A 17,705-nucleotide genomic window follows, 5' to 3' on the forward strand; every position below is an offset into this window, starting at 1 on the left:
ATGTATCCTCTCTCGCTCCTTTTCATTCACCCCCTTTTCGCCCTTCCCTCGATCGATCTTTCTTTCTCATTCGACTTTCCTCACGCTCTTTCCGTCTTCTATTCGAAAATCTTTCATCTCTGTTCCATCATTTAGCTTGCGTGTTTGGGCGGCCCCCTCTCGGGATATTCGCAGCTGCTGCGCAGAGTCTGTCTTTTTCTCGTAGCTTGGAACTTCGTTTGCTTTTTTTTTTCTTATAGGTTACGCCGTCGTCAAATCGTTCTTGGCGTTTGTTTAGTTACGGTTATCGTAGGAATGGTTTGGTTTTATTTACCAACTTCAACCATATTTTTATCGGAGTTGGAGATAAATAAATATACCTATTGGTAGGAAACAATATCTAAGCAGTTTCACTTTGACTCTGTATTGGTCAAGCCTATGTATAGCCTATACTTTACTGCCTTGTTTTCTTACAATAATCACAGATAATGTATGGGAGATGTTTATTTTTCTCTACTCTTTCTAGGACACCTTTTTCTTTCACGAAATATTTTTGAATCGTAACATCGTTCCTCGGAGTTGGATTCTTTCGAATTATTTTTAAAATGATACTTAATCATTTAAATATTCGTCAAAATAACCATAGCATCGATCGTCGTCAATTATTTATATAACGGTAAAACAATGTGACGTTGTTGATCACGCGCAAAACATATTCATCTGACTATGGAAAGTTTGTCGTTTATTGGACAGCAAGCATTTGCGCGCGATGCGTCAATTAACTCTGATATTTTACAGTTAGATCGTGAACGTAATTATTTATGATCTCAGTAATACATCAAAGCGTTTCATTTAGTTTGCTCTTTCATTTTACTCTTTATCATAAAAACGTGTTGCTATCAACGCCATGAACTTGCCCGATAGAACAATCGCCAGTGATATTATACAACTTCGGACGCGTTATAAACCGATTTTCGTTAATCCGCAGTTTCTGTTTGTAAAAATGGTCGCGAAGGTGTCTTTACTAGATCGCAGGCGAGATAAGAGGATATAACGTTTCATTCAGCAACCAGCCGGCGTCGATTTCGCTGCGTTTGCCAAACGGCCGGACATGGTCGATAACGGCGCGGTAGAAACGCGACGACGTGGCCGCGGCGCGTCCGCGTCCATTCTTGTTGAGCACGGTGTCTACGATCGCGTAGCAACGCGCCACATTCGACGTACCTACTCGTACACTTAGCAACACGTTTGGCAACGTCGAAACTTGCGGCGAATTCCGCATCAACAACGACGATGAGAACGTAATCCACCTGTATCCATCTACATACGTACGTGTTCTATCAAAACGATCCGAAGCGTTTGCTGGATCGTACGAACCACGGAATCACCGATGTGTTCTCGTTTACCGTAGCGCGAGCAATCGCATCGTTTGATAATGATGTTTTGTCTTTTGCGAGGTTACGTAAGTGCACTTTGAATTTTCGCGATTTGATGGTCCGCTCTAATTATAGATCCAAAGACGAAACATGCGTTTTGTTCACGTGCGAATATCGGACTACCTCCTACAACCGGTTCCAGCCGATCACCGGTTTCTCTCGCAATGTTATTATAAACCCGGTGCGGTCGATGGGCGCCAGTATCACCGCATTGAAAATGCGACGGCGACGACCGGCCAACGAGGATGCGTCGCACACACATCCACGCAGAGGAAAGGAGGCAATCGCGACGTGCTCGCGGGTTTCGCCGTCTTTTCAGTCTCGACTGACCGGGTAGATTTGGCAACGCTGCGGCATAGCAGCGGCATAGATTCCGCTCCGCAACCGCAACCGCACGCCAGCCTAGCGCCATGATGCCAAACCAAGCCAGCCGTACAACGGTTTCTCCGCAGTGACGCGCAAGCTGCCGGCGACGGCGTAGCATACACAAGCCAAATCGCTTGCGGGATCATAACGTTCCGTCCAAAAATTTCTTTTTCCAATTCTTTTTTTTTAGTCTTCGCGCGCTTCGATCGTCGGCATCGACCAACGCACGAGTATTCACGCGCGATACGATACGATACGAACCTTCGTTCTTATTCATTGGCCGCGAATTGGCCAGCTCGTGCGATCGTATACACGTTCAGCTTAATCCGAATCGATACACTCGTATCTTGCTCGTTCGATCGTTGAAACACGATCGACTCTAGTCGAGTCGTGTCATCCCCTTTTGTAATCGGTATCGTTAAGTAGCGGCAAATTTCTCTTCTTTGTTACATGGTTACGTTCTTTCCTTTCCTTTCTTTTGTTGTTAATATTTGAAGTAATTGAACGACAAAAAAGAAGAGAATATCTATAAGGAATAAAAAAGAATCTCGAAGGTGACTTTGATAAACCTTCCCACGATAAGCACCATGTTCGATACTGAGAAATTTATCGGAGAAATCGAGAAACGACCGGCGATTTATGATGTGAATCGTAGCGAGTACAACGACCGTAATGCCAAGATGACCGCGTGGGACGAGGTCTGCCAGGTGATGGTACCGAATTGGGCGCGCTTGACGGACGAGGAGAGAAACGTTGAAGGTATACAGCCTCTTGCGATCGATCGATCCGGATTCCTCGACTTGCACTTACTCGACCCTGGCACGAGTTGTCGTGACCATACCTGCAGTCGTTTAAAATTAGTACAAATTGTTTCATCTATTCAATAGTTATAACAATAACTGTCGTTCTACTTGCATAATCTTTAATTAAAAAAAAAAAAAAAACAAGATAGAAATATCTTGTTTTTCCCGATGCAACTGATCAGTTTTTATAGATCTCCTTTAAAACCATCATAGGAAATAATCTTTAGTAAGAGTAATTTTGTTTAATATCGTTAGAACATGTTATATATCTACAACAGAGCCCCATAATTTCCAGAGAAAAACTTACGTGGAAAATGGAGAAATATCCGTGACTATTTTATGAAAGAATTGAAGCTTCAGAAATCACAGAAAGTAGGGCCGGTTGGTCGGAAACGAAAGAAATACATGTATTTCGATCAACTGTTATTTCTAATGCCAACGGTGGAGAATAAACGGTTAGTACCTCCCGAATGTTGTGAGCGCGAAGATCGTTCTTATTTGAACGACGCATTAGCCAGTCTATAGTCGTATGCCCGTATTCCTATACATTACAGAAATGCCGGTACTACATTAAGTAATTGCAAATCTGAGGAGAGCGAGGGTGAAATTGACAATCCGGTGATCGAAGAATACGACGTACCATTGGCCCATGCTGCTCCCTCCATTACCACTGGCAGGGAATACCTTCAGCCGGGCGCATCCTATAAAATGTGCCCCCGTTATCCGAAGCAGCTTTGTGAGACGTCGTTCGCGTCCTTCGATAATGAAATTCACGATATCCTGTCGTCACACAGCAGCCAACGAGTTGCATACGATGAGGATGATTACGACAAAATGTTTCTACTCTCGTTATTGCCGATCATTCGACAAGTACCGGAAGAGAAGAAGCTCGATGTCCGGATACAGATGCAACAAGTCTTGGCCCTGGCACTTCGTCCTCCGGATAGTATGCAATGATAATTCTGATGATATTTCGAAGATTTTCTAATAAAAGCACGACGAATTAGGACATGTAAGTATGCTAGTCCACATGAAAAATTGTTTTTTTTTTTTTTTGTAACGTTGTTTCCGTTAACAACGATAATTGTGCAAACGGAAAAACGATATTTTTATGAATTTAGTATCACGTATTTTTTGAACTTTGGAACGTTGCAACGAAGTTATATCTAGATCGCTACTTCAATTGTGTTCGTTTTGATAACGGCTAATATCATCGTAGATGTTATATAGATTGTTTATATCGTAGACATAGCGAAATTACGATAATGTTTGAGAACGTCTCGAACATAAGCTTTTATGAAAGAACCATGACTTAACGGATTATACTTCGAGTACCTATATCTGTGATATTACGCGAGAAAAACTACTTTTGACAAATGCAATACTAAAAATAGAATTTATAAGGTATCCTACTCTACTATAGGAAGGATGATATACATAGTTGTTTTTCCTATATAAGACAATGATATGATATGTATTTTCGTAATTTGAAATAAATGCCAGTGGATTATCGATATTTGTCCAATATGGATAAGTGTGTGGATGCGTTGCGCAAGATTATAATGAACATGTAAATATGCAAAAAATAAATGATACGTAAGGTTACTTCTCGTCGATACAGAACTCGCTTGCGTTTAGGAAAGTATGGACAGGTGGCAGCACTAGTACTGTACTTTCGAACTTTTCACTTTCTGTACTTCATGTAACGCATATGGAACTACTTAATTTAGCAATTTAGTAGATATTTAATTGAATCATGGAAATTATTCCATTAAAATGCGCCTACTTAATTTCGCACTTAAATAATGTACTTGCAGTAAGATTTATCGTTAAACACGATTCGTATTTACTCATTTTGTACCAATCTGTTATTTATCAGTTTAAAATAAAATTATTGTCGAAATATGATAATCACTGTCCGTATCGTATAAATTCATCCTTCGTTCGTTCACGATGGCAGGAAATTCGATGCGGGAAGAAACTTTGAGGTATCCATTATTTCTCGAGAAACTTAATGGTGACGTGAATGGTCGTAATATCATTTACATCTTGGTACGCTGAGGAAATTTTGAAGTAGCATTTTAAGACGACATAAAATCTTATCAAAAGTTGAAAAACCTATTTTAACATGGTTGACTTTTAATCGTTAACTGGAATAAGATGTAGATATACCTTTTTACGTAAAAGCAATTTAAACGTTATATCGATCCTAAATCGAACTTATACTAAGATTATACTTCAAGTATTTGTTAGAATATTCGCTTCTAATCTAACAGATACAGAAAGAGTAACCCGATATCATTGAATAAGAGAAAAATGTATTTGTTCGGATATCGTATCGTTTGTTGCTCCACTTTTACAGGGTGCAAACTGTATTTAATTAACCTGCCATCGCATCCTCTAGTGGGTGGTATCTTGTTGTAGCATAACGTAAAATGCTATTCATGCAGCGCATCTAATTATAACAAATAATGAGGTCCATCCAGAATCTAAATTCACGATGTCCTATTTTATTTTTAGTCAAAAGTACAAAGGGGATGAAAATACGATGTATACTTTACTATTTTGTTAGTTTAGTGGGCGTACAGCGGTAAATATCGATTAAAAATTCTGTAATGTAAAAATACTTCGTGGTTTTTGCAACTGTTGTTCTTCCAATCTCGATCGCCGATATGTATGTAATCTCTATTGTTGATATAAAGCAATTTTAAACGAAATTTTGATCCAAATCTCTTTAACGAAACTCACCGAATAAATTGAATTCCGATTCGATACGACTAACCACGACTGTTCGTTTACCGAAGTACTAAAATAATGTAGCTTGGTAACGAGGACGATGCGTACACCTATTAGCTGTTGCACTTCCACTCATTTAAATACAAACTGCCAATCATTGGCTTTCCATATACATTGCGTAGATCGCAGACACCTTCGGTTATAATATTTGACCAATTTCGTTTTACAACAGAACAAAATGAAATCGTTAGAAATTTCGTTGACTCTATCATTTCTTTTGTCATCGAGCGTTTACGACCTAAAAGTTCAGACAATGGAGATGCATCGTTTCCCCATACTATTGTCTCGTTTTTTGCTTTTCTATGGTATTTCATACTCAAAAAATAAAAAAAAAAAAAAAGAAAGAAAGAAAGAAGGATAAAACCAAAGAGTGAACCACAAATACAGCATTACAATGCGTTTGAAAACAAAGAATCGTTTTTTCCTATCATACATTTAATCCACAAATAAATTACTTCGATGAAACTTTGCCTTTATATCTACGTTTATCGATTATTATTCAACAAAATGTCCTTGATCCGTATTCGAAGGGTGAAAATTAATTCAGCGATTTCTGACTGGAGCACTAGATGATAAAAATGGCATTAACGCATTGACAAGGACAATCGGTAACCGGCTTGGAACATCAGGCGCGTAAACATGCAAGGGTTACCAGCAACTAGTGGCGTTTGTTGAAACCCAACCCCTCGGTGAACCCTCCTTTCCCTTCCATTCACTCCCTTCCTGAATAGACACAGCCACCCCCTCGATCTCCACGTATCCACCCCTCTCTCCTAGCCATTTCTCTCACCCTTGCTCGTTCACCGTTCCCCTCTTCTCGCTATCTGTCTCTTTCCCCCTTCGACACGCGCGGCTTTCTCTCGCGCGCGCGTTCTTCTGCCTCTGGAGCAACTCGCAGCATCCATCGGCCCGCTCCGGACTTCAGTCCATGTCGAGAACGCGGCACCGCCGGGACCCTAAGGACCCTTCGATATTCACGAATCCTTAGATCTTGCGAGCTAGTGGTATCGAGACAAAGCTGTTCGTTTGAAAGCCACAGCCACGTTTCAATCAAATCGTCGACCGATCGAGCGTATTTTTCAAATAAACCCGACACCGCACTCCTGTCAGTGGGAAACTGATCTCGTTCCACTGGAGAACTGGTATCCTCTATGGTACCTGAAACCTGAGCCTTCTTCCTCGATCGAGCATATTATGCTACCAGCGAAACAAAGAATCTCGACGACCTCTCAATAAGCATTTCTAAAGCGTCGAGATCTGTTTACGTATAATACGTGGTGGACGTATAATACGAAAAAAAAAAAAAAACGAAGCGTCCGATACTTTCGAATTCATTTGTCATTTTGGCCAAGAACCCGCGTCTCGAAGGATCAGCGATCAGCTGTCCGATTCTATCGGATGTTTTAAGGGATTGCCAGAGTATAAAAATAGATAGTCAAATTTGATGCGGATAGAAGTAAACCGCCTAAAGCGTGATCTTTGAGGAAGCGACAGTTGGAAGGGAAGAGGAGCCACGAGGGCCCGCGAGGAGACTGAAGAAAAGAGATTTCCCGCAAGACTGCCGGGGGTTGTTGCCCAGCCCCGGAGAAGCGGACATCAGGCCCGGATGTTCGCAAGGACGAGACGCCGAAAGCGCTGCCATGCTACAAGGGAAACTTTTCACGGCCGTCAACAAATTCCTTACGACATCCCCTTTGGTTAACAAAATCAAGTTGCTGATTGTAAGTTTCTATTTCTTCTCTCTGTCTCTTTTCCCCTCTCTCTCTCTGTCTATCTGTCTGTTTGACTCTCTCTGTCTCCTTGTCATCACTTCCCTTGTCCGTGTCTGTCTTTGACCTTCTTCTCCACTGGCACAGTTTCTCTTCGACCTTATTGAGAAAAGTTGTCAGTCGCTGTCTCCGGTTTGATTGTATTCCGAGCCGTCCCGAGGAAACTGTTTAGAAAATTGTCGTATATATCCTCGACCAGCCAGATGGGGAGATTATTTGTTGTATATTGGAGTCACTTTTCTCCGCTATGATCTTCTCCTCTGCCTTAATGGAGAAAATGCATTAGTAACTGAACGTATGAAATTGAAACTATATTTCGGGCCATTTTCCTCGATGAAAGAATATAACCTTGTGGGTAGGAGGAACGTAACGTGAAATGCTTAGAAGGAAGGGTGGAATTTCTCGAAATTCCTCGTTGCATGCTTAACTCGGAGTACGTTACATTCTGCAGAAAGGCACCGGCAGAAATTCGCAATAGAGATTTTTTCTCATGAGAAGGAAAATAGCTCGGATGATACTACAACAGCGATAGTATGTTGGAAATGCAAGCTGTACAGTTTTTACGTACCCTTCCTCCAGTTTGAGAAAGTATTTATAGTAGCTTTCCGAGAGGGATCTTTTTGTTTACCTGACTACGAAGTGAGAATTTTGTGCCAGCGAAATGGCCCGTGGAAACTTCGAACTTGTTTTTCCCAGTCATGAATACGACCAGGATGGCACCTTTAATTGCACGCAATTATCTAACTCCACGCTTGTTTGAGCACCATTATACCTTCTTCTACCACTAACTCATCCAACTTTTTACTTTCATTTACTTTTTCCAAATATTCCCTTAGGTCTTGAGTTAATCTTCGCTAATAGTAAAAACGCGAGCGTCAAAGAATCAGAATATTAGAGGGTTTAGTCATCTCCAATATATATTTCATAAAGAATTAGGTAGGAGAATCGTACAGTTTAAAATTATGTAGTAAAATTATGCAGCGATTTGGTAGCAAAGAATTTTCGTGTCCTATCGATCATGTAATTTCATACACGTGCCTCGAAAACGAACCAAGTCATCGATTGAACATTAATGCAAATCGACAATGCTCCTATCTACGAGAGTCGTTACATGCGCATACCTTGTAATGCTCCAAATTATATAGCGATACACGTCAGTTATTTGCCAGACGAAACAATCAAAGCACACTCCATTTCCCTCGTTTTAACTTGTTGCTCGTCATACCTCCATATCCTTCCGTATGTTTATCATTGGTTCTAACTGAATACCATATTCCTGTCACTGATAAATCCTATGGAATTCGTCTTGGCATGTAACGACGACTACAAGTGAATGATCAAAGGCACACGGATCGTAATTTCATGTCGTATTCGTGAAACAACAACGTATGATTCTACCAATTTACCTTGCACGTTTGATACAAGATAATCTAACTCGTCTTTAATTAAATTTAATCAGGGAACAAACTTATCGTGGGGGATTAGCAATAAGCAATTGAATTCTCCATCGCGCACGGAAATGATACATGCCAAATATAGGAATACATTTTAAGGGATCAGCTTTGTCGTATTACACGCGCCAATCCCTGTATCGTCTTAGGATTCGTTTCGAAGATTCCGCGTGTAATCTTCGACGTATTATGTAGAATATTCTCTGTCTGTTTCATTAGGCGATACAATCAAAGTCATCGGAATAAGACTTATATTTATAATCGCAAAAGTTTCTTGCTACAAATTGATTATAGATTTATAGTACTTTTCCAAGAAAGTGAGTTTGCTTAAATTATTGGAAAATGCAGCTGCCACCTTACTGTCAGGATCTCTTCAATTAGACGTGATCACTTTTGTTAATCATACTCCTAGAACTGAAAATGCACGCGAGATTCAGCTCACAATCCCTAGTTCATTACTGACTAATTGACTTTGCGTTTCTTCCGTTCATCCTCTTACCAGCTCTGCAAGGTACCTGACTTGATGTTTCTATTTACAAGTATCAGACTTCCGATAAAGCACTTTGATCCGGTTGCTCGAGTACTGTTTCGGACGTTTCAGCATTGTCCTCTGTTAGAACGGAACGAATCTCTAGGAGTTCTCGCGTTTCTCCGTCATTCTCGACGTGCCATTATCATCGACGAATGTTCACCGCAGAACTCGAAATTCCGACCGGGCACGATGCTACACGCGAAGACAAATGGCCAGATCGTAAGCAGATACGAGACGCCGTCTAAAAGAATGCACTGGTGGACAACTTCTGGCCCGGACTGCATTGCGAATGAGCCCTTTGAATAGCAAGGCGTAGCAGCCACGTTTGTTGCAGAGTGTAGAGTCCATCGTGCTTTCATCCTGCCTCCATAGTTTGTTACTTTATCAGTTTACGTGAACCACACACAGTGGTACAGGTCAGTCTGTTGACTTCTCCAACGAGATTAGCATTGTGTTCTTTCACTTGCAGCGTTCCTGTGATTCTATTAGCCCGAGCAGAGTTTTTCTCTACGTGCCGCTTTGTTGTGTTTTTATTGCTGTTCATGGTGTTTTATGTTGCAACTTAAACTCGCAGAATCCACATACCTACTTTTTTACTCGAGTTTGGCTTTGTGGAATTTCAGCATGGACGCGTGTTACTGCTAGGAAAGAATGATCTTTGCTTTGAACATTCTACCCTTTCAGTTTCGTCAAACAAGAAATCATGTTTGTCGTTCGTTTAAAAAGTTGTACAAACAATTTTCATTCCTTGGAACTCGATATCGCGTGTTTGGTACCGATATATAAAATATATAGATTGAGTTATGATTTTTATCTTTAATTGGTTTATTTACCTGGTACGTCTCAGATTATATAGATCGTCGATAGATTATCAACAACTTCGAAGATTCAATAATTCATTTTTCAAAGAAATAAGCTTTGCAGCAAATCTATCTTTTATTATACGTATTCATACGTATAACAAAATATTCGAACTGATTTTAAACGAATTTTCAGCTTTGCTTCGTTCATTTGGCAGCCGTATCACGCGACACATGATTGGTCAATTATCAGCATTTATGGGCACATGTTATACGCAAATTGCGTTCCAGATCAACGGAATTTTTGTCAAACGTCTGTCGAAATATCCACTGAAAATCTCAGCAGGATTTTCCCGCGCGTTGAAATCCCTGGAAGTTCCAGTGTATACCATTCTATCGAATCAGTTTCCATCAATTTGGTCAATTCATCTGCGGATTATGACGTTATAGATTTGAATCATTCGCATTACGTTTTAATAGACTTTCTATGAGATATCGCGACTTTTCATTCTTTTTCTTCTTTTTTTTTTTTTTTTTGTGTCGATCGAAAATTTGCTACCCGATAAAGGAATAATTAACTACGACCAACTTCATCGAACAGGGTAAATGTTTAAAACAAACGGTCCGGTTTGGCTTTCTCTTGTTTCAGCCGACGAAAACCGTCGGGCTAGTTCAGTTTCAGGCGGCGCGCTATATATACATGTAATTGCGCATCGTTTAAACGTAGATTAAAGGAACATGTTGACAGCCGTAACATTGCACGTCCGAACGTCATAATAAAAACCGGGCCAATCCGCAGCATTTTGGCGATGACACAATTTCGTACTCATCGCAAAGCACGCAAGTTACTTTGAAAATGTTAATGAGTCAGAACTAACCAAACAGTTAGTTCATACTATGATTATATAACTTGGGTCTTTGAAATGTTCAAGGAGAGGAGAGTTATTAACATCACTAGATGCTCTCTTCATATTTCTGAACGTGAAATTTAGAGAGTGAAATATATGCTTATCTAGAAATTTAGAAGAAAAGTGGCAGTTATAATTATGTATTTCCATTCCGATTGGTTAAAATATAAGATAAGATAAGAATTTTACGAAATAGATCTCTCAAGAATCTTAGCGATATCTAGTATACATGATATGTATCGTTCATCACGTTTACGTACTTTATCTCTTCGTTAGCAGATCATATCTGCCTAAATATAGTTTGCATTTTTCCTTTGGTAGAACACCTGAGCGTTTCTTCATTCATTTGCGATGTACTTTACAACGAATCTTTAATAGGTTCTTTTTATACTCGCGCAGAGAAAATGTAGGAATGTGGCTTGAAGAAGACAGTAAGTGATAGAGTAGTGGAAGGTCGAATTTAATTAGAGTATTCCATTTTCTGTGGTAATTTGTAAGAAATAGGCGAACGTTTCATTATTTTAATTCGTTCAGAGCTTTCTCTAAATTTGTACCTATCGTAAAGGAAAAAATTTCCTGTGGTTCGTTGCAATACGCCCACTTGACTTCTGTTTGATTTATAATGCTTAGGCTCTTGATTCCAATTTTAAAAATTGAGTAAAAAGATAAAGAAAGGATAATATGACGAATATTCCACGATATGAAACTTGTTAACTCGCTAAAACATTTAATTTCTGTTTCGAAGCATCGAGTACGATAAGATAATTTTGAAAAATTATCAGCACTCATACTTTCTGCAGGCATTGTGCTGTCAACAATGCGCTATATACGAAATCTTGCAACGCTGACCTATCTGCTTTCATCTTACGTAAAGTAAGAAACGTATAGCCAAGACGCATTCCATTTACCGCTTTGTATGTCACATCTTATAACGAGCTACTCAAAGGTAGGAAACAACGGTACCGGTGGAATGCGCAACAGAAGCATACAATAGCCTGTAAGCTTCGATACTTCTTCCTTGTCAATTTGCATATCGACGCAGATACCGCGTGTCGTCGATTCTTCGACCAGGATCATCCTTTATTCCTTGTTTTCGCTATTGCTTTTTATCGTCGATCAAAGCCTTCATACTGGGTGTTTCGATTAGAACGAACACATTTAATACAAGACGTCGTAAAATGTTATATTTCGTCGAGTTAGTGGCAAAAGGAACGATCCATGATGTATATTTATTCTCTGCTAGATCGTAAAGCGAAGAACAGGCCAAACGACATAATGTTTACGAGGACGAAGAGTTTAATTGATATCGACTCATAAATTTCATAGGTTTTCATATCCTGTCGAGATATATCTTCTCGCGTCGCAAAACCCAGAGGAGCTTTCATATCACACGCGTGCACCATCAAAATTTCATTTTTCTTTTGCATTTTTTCGCCGATTGCTTCTCCAGCTGTGGTTCAGAGAGATTGTTCGATTTAGGATTTAGATTCGATTCAGGCCAATGGAGATCTCGCACGAACAGTCCGGATTTATTCGAGAATATCTTGTGCAAAGCGCGTTGAAAATCCACGGATCGGGCGACTATTGGATACTTCGAATTCGAGTATCGGGATTCGACGATTCCTATCGTTTTCCAAGCTCCAAAGGAGCATGCTTTCTTGGAAATATTCTGACTGTTCGCGCGCTCAATGCGACTACTTGGCCGCGAGTTTCGAGTCCGAGTTGCTTCATGTTTCACGCGCTCTCTCCCCCAAAATCGAATCCTTCCGTTTGATCGCTTTCACCTTTGAAATGAAAATTCTTTCGTTCTCACTACGTGCTAACGTCAACCTATATATTCTTTTTCTCTGTTTTTCGACGAAAACAACTTATCAACCAGCTCGTATTTCCTATCGATTATTAATTTCTCTGCTCCATTCTTTCAGAACTGTCAATTAAACTCGGACGCTAACAGAAAATATTCGACGAAAGTATTCATTGATATTTCACCGAATAACAAATAAAATTAGCTCTAGAATTTAATTCGATTGATTGGACAAATAGCAAGGTGCTATCGCGGCGTTCGGAGCACGTTACGAATTATTTTATAGCGATACACGCGGCCACGTCCCATTTACCATGCCTCGCTATTTGAATACCGTGTATTCTAATTAACCGCACCGTACTCCTGCATTTGTACGGATAATTAGTTTACTCAATGTCATTAATATCCGTAACGAGACGATAACTTCTCGAATACCTTGACTTCGTACAGCTTCGTTTGTATTGTCGAACTTCGATGAACAACATCCTTCAAGATCAATGATAGATTATGATAGCTGAGAGATAGTCCTCGCAACGTTATCCATCGTGTAAATGCACATCTGTCCGTTACTACGACTCTGTATATATTAAGCAAACGAGTCGCTATTTAAAACAGTTTCGTTATTCACGGTATTGCTCGCGGCCTACCCAAAAGACGTTTCGAGGTAACTTCGTATGGTAACTCTATTCATTGTCCTAACTTTCTTCCCAAACTTCTGCGACGCTCGTGTATGCGTCTCGGTTCTCGTGGGCGTAGGAAACGCTGGGGTGGAGTGTGGCTGAAAAATTTGCGATCGTCGAGAAACGTATCGCGAGGGGTAGCTGGCGGATTAGCGAGGAATATGCAAGAGGCCCTGGGAAATTAAGGGGACAGAGATTTCGCGTTTCGTATAATGAAGGCTTTACCGTGGAACAATAAGATTCGCAAAAGTGGAAATTAAATTATATTTAGGCGTTCTTTATGGCAGACGCCCAGAAGACAGACAGGAATCCAATCGACCGAATTCTCGATCCTGTTTCCATTTTATACGGTCGAAAGAAAGAAAAAAAGGAAAAAAGGAAGTGGCGGGGAAAGTGATAAAAGATGAATTCTTACGATTGCAATATTTTCTTCTGATTTTTAGAACTTACATTGTTCACTTTGATCGATCGATTCGGATATATGTACTTCAAAGATAAATATACCTTCACATATAACACGTCCGTTGTTGATCGAGGATGAGATATAAAAGAAAAGATTAAGGTGGCGATGTTATTTATCTTGACGACACTTTATCTTTAGTTATTTATATATGACGGTCCGATCGCTGGTGTTGCAAAGAGATCGTGATAAATTTAAGACAGCCAGGCTCGTTTATCGAATATTCGTCGTAAATAGAGTATTTTCGAAGAGAAAGCCGCGGGAGCGAAGACAAAATCGATATAACTATAAAGATACCGATCATCATAACGATCCGCCATTTATCGACGAGTTTTAATGAAATTTAAGAGCATTTCAAGTTGGTTGTTCGTGATTTACGCGTAGCACGTTGAGAAAGCACAGGAAACGAAGTCAATTTTGTAAATTAAATCTCGCTTTCTCGTATCTCCTTGTCTACAATAAAATTTCGGGGAACGCGCATAAACCTTGCGTTATCTTCGTGGGTAACGATGCGCACCAGCGTAATAAGTTTTTCAGAATGTACATTACGATATTTTATTTCGTCATAGAATAACTAACACGTTCACTCGTTGCTAGTAAAAAACGGCCGACGTCTTTTTATTATTGAGCAAATAGAGGTCTGGTCGATAAACCGTTCACTTTATCAAAACGGTATTGACCTGACCGGATAAACACTGTGGCAATACCCATAGGCAACGCATATCGTGCTGTAATACATACGTGTTGTATCCTACATTTCCTAATTCTAATCTACGTTGAATCAAATGTCACACTTAAGCCATCGGGGTGTGTTTTCCCATCGGCGATGCCGTGACGGGTATAACACTGGTTCATTCGTAAATGTCATTCATTATGCCATTACGTGGTACATGTCACGAGTATTAGTGGGAAAACACGAGATATATCGAAGGCAATTAACACGAAGGACATCGCGATAAGGCGATAGCCAGCGGCATTTAAGACACGACATGCATCGATCTGGTTTAGTAGATAACGAGGGCGAGTTTCCTAATCGAGATTTTGACACGATGCTTTCTATTGCCACGTCGCGAAGAAGAACCAACAGCAACGACGATAATCAATTGAATTTTTCGACAATGCTGATGCGCTGGAGGAGATCGAAGCTTTTTTCTTTTTTTTTCTAAACTACCCAGTAGCGAGAAATTAAATCGCGCCATCGATTTCCGTTGCGTTCCAATCGCGTTCAGCGAATATTTCCCAACGTATATATACGTAACCTAACCTAAACCTCTTTTTTCCTTCTCCCATTCACTGTTCGATCCCAATCGGCGTGCCGCGTTTCATCTGCATATCCATCGATTGAATATGCAAATGTTTCGTGTATCGTGAAATACCACTTACGCCGCGCCGCTGCGGCCCTACGGTCTTTTGACTGTTCTCCTCGCAGAAATACGGTGTCGCTTCTATCGGCGAAAAATGATAATGTAGCTTTATTTCGGACAACGACGAGAAAATAACGGGGCCGTTGCTATTGCTAGAATGGCGAAACGTCGACCATTATACCCGGAAAATTCTTGGTCGAGGCATAGTCGTAAAAGAACAGTGGCAAGTAGAGGGAAGCACGCGTTTGGTTTACCGAAAGTATGAATATCGAATAGGTAAATCTGCCGAAGGCTTCAGCTAGTGGCACGGTCGTAGCGGAACGTCTGAATTTTATGTAACGTGCGATATCATTTCGAGAAACGGAAGTATAGGATTAAACATGGTTTTTTTTTTTTTTTATACAGGTATAGATACAGTATCTGTTTTTTACAACGTGTAACATAATCACAAATGTTACAGATAAAAGAATCTTTAATGATTTTATACTTTATAATTATTATACGTGTGTCTGATAAAACAGCATGATAATTGATTTATGTGTAGGAGCTAATGCATCGATAAAGTGGAAATACATAATCATCGAAGATCACGGAATTATATGTCCTATTGATTTGGTAACAATTAATTTCGTATCAGATAAAGAAGATTTCTTTAACTTGATACGAGTACTAGCGATATCATTTCGAGTAGTAACATGTAAAATGTATATTATTTTAAAAAGAAAAGGTGTTGTTAAGGTTATTGGATGTATGTGAATACAAAGGAACGCGTGGATAAATTGTAAGATAGAAAATATATATATTTTGAATATTAAAGTGTCAGTACAAAGTTCGGAATATAATTGAGCTGATCCAGATCCGCACGCTAGCAGCGTTACCCTATGACTGAAAAACCCTGAAGCCAACGTTGCATGCGTACCGTTTATGGTTTGCCTTCGACGCAGTCTTTTGTCTATGCGCTGTCGATGGCTTCAGTGCTTGTGAAAACTAAAGACCTGATGTAGAGTTTTCTTAGAAGTGGCCACCACTTCAACAAAAAGTGATAATTTATTGCGCATTATTATATAATTTCTTTCCAATCTTTCTGAGCTATACGTGGCTAAATATTGATATTCCTTTACTTTTAATTTATCAACATAAACTATAACTATACAGAGTCCAGATGTACTTATTTCTCAATTTCGTTGACATTTGTCTACTTGTTGAGACACAGAAATAATTTCCAATTGCACCTTTAATTTTTGGTGCCATTAATCGTAGATCTTGCAAGGGTCATAGATTTTTGCAATATTTGCGACAGTTTCTTATTTCTTCTCAGCTTCTGAAGCATTCCTTGCTTTATTCCAACACTCAATACAATACGTTTCCTCTTTGATGCCGTTTTAGGATGTGAGATATTAACATAATGTATTAACATAATGTCAATAGTGACACTTCAACAGGTGTATATTTTACAAAGAAATTTTTTAAATAAGTAATTTAAATTTATAACTTTCCAAATTCATAAACGCTGATTCTAAATTTTGATAAAATTCGTACAGTCGTCGTAAATCCTAAAATTTCTAAGTATTTACAGTCAGAAGAAGTGCGTATCAACGTCTTGACAATTTCTAGGCCATTCGTAAACCGTAAATTCCTGCTCGAGTTTCCATTCGAGGACGAACTTCAGCCAGCAATTAAAAATCTCCTTGGTAATCGTAGCACTTTTAAACAATTAACGAGCGAGCAACTGCGTCCGCTGTAATTAACCGATAAGCAACCCGTCCGTTCCTTTTCAGTCTCACGTCGCATTGCATTGTTTCCATTTTCGCGAGCTCCTTCGGAACAATTCGACGGGGCTAACGAATTTTTTTCACCATAGAGCGAAAGGCAAGCACCCGTAATGCGAAGCGTAGCCGACGCAGCGACATTTTCAAATTTTATCGTGGCTCCTCTCTTTTTTCTATTCGATACAGCGAACGTGAAGAAAACATAAACGCGGATCTCTCGTTTCTCTTTAAAACGTTTTATAAAACGTTCCGATATTAACCCGAGTCTGTCCAAAACTTTGCCAGTTACTTACGTCGCTAGCCTATTCTCTATTAGTTCTAATTTGCATATTCAAGTTTCACAAGGTGGCTGACATGAAATTTTAAGTTTCATCGCTGCGCAAAGCGCACTCAGTCAATTCGTTATACTCATTTTTTACTGTCCCTACCTACGTTATACACGTATATATACATATTTCGCCGTTGAGTGAAATTTACGATGGCTGGAAATTCCAAGACGCTGTCAGAATGTCTCTGTGCACCGAAGTAGATGCGTTTCTCGCTTCCCGAGCTCGATGCGTTGCTTCCTTCTTCCTCGTTAATTCTAACGAATTTGAAACGAGATACGAACGATTTTGAGATAGATGGAGTACCGGCGGCAGCATTAAATGAGAAAACTTAAGCGCTCCTGCGGTGTTCGTCGTATTACGGAACCGTTGCCGCCGCTGTATGCGCTAGCCACACTTTGGCCCGCTCTTTTCTTCGCCCGTTTGCTTTGTGCACGTTGATCCAACCGTGCTGGGAGTTCC

The 17,705-nt window shown here is 39.9% G+C and overlaps 2 protein-coding genes across 5 annotated transcripts in view; both read left to right on the plus strand.

Moving 5' to 3' along the window:
• LOC139988843 (uncharacterized) overlaps positions 1-17,705 on the plus strand; it is a 76,412-nt gene that overhangs the window by 11,774 nt on the left and 46,933 nt on the right. Inside the window, exon 1 of one of the 4 annotated variants that reach the window (XM_072006619.1) lies at positions 3,456-3,596. The exons of 2 other annotated variants lie outside the window; for them this stretch is intronic. Coding sequence is in view for 1 of the 2 variants with exons in the window: in XM_072006615.1 (XP_071862716.1) it covers positions 7,021-7,101 (81 nt within the window). In the remaining variant the exon portion in view is untranslated. Of the gene's footprint in view, positions 1-3,455; positions 3,597-6,246; positions 7,102-17,705 lie in introns of those variants that run through there. One more of the 4 variants, XM_072006615.1, reaches the window with a different exon arrangement.
• LOC139988847 (uncharacterized) lies at positions 67-5,301 on the plus strand. Its single transcript, XM_072006628.1, has 3 exons — positions 67-2,540; positions 2,880-3,039; positions 3,139-5,301. The coding sequence occupies exons 1-3, from the start codon at positions 2,369-2,371 to the stop codon at positions 3,539-3,541; spliced, it is 735 nt and encodes a 244-aa protein (XP_071862729.1). The 5' UTR covers positions 67-2,368; the 3' UTR covers positions 3,542-5,301.

Source organism: Bombus fervidus, chromosome 7 (genome assembly GCF_041682495.2).
Source record: "Bombus fervidus isolate BK054 chromosome 7, iyBomFerv1, whole genome shotgun sequence".
Taxonomy (NCBI): domain Eukaryota; kingdom Metazoa; phylum Arthropoda; class Insecta; order Hymenoptera; family Apidae; genus Bombus; species Bombus fervidus.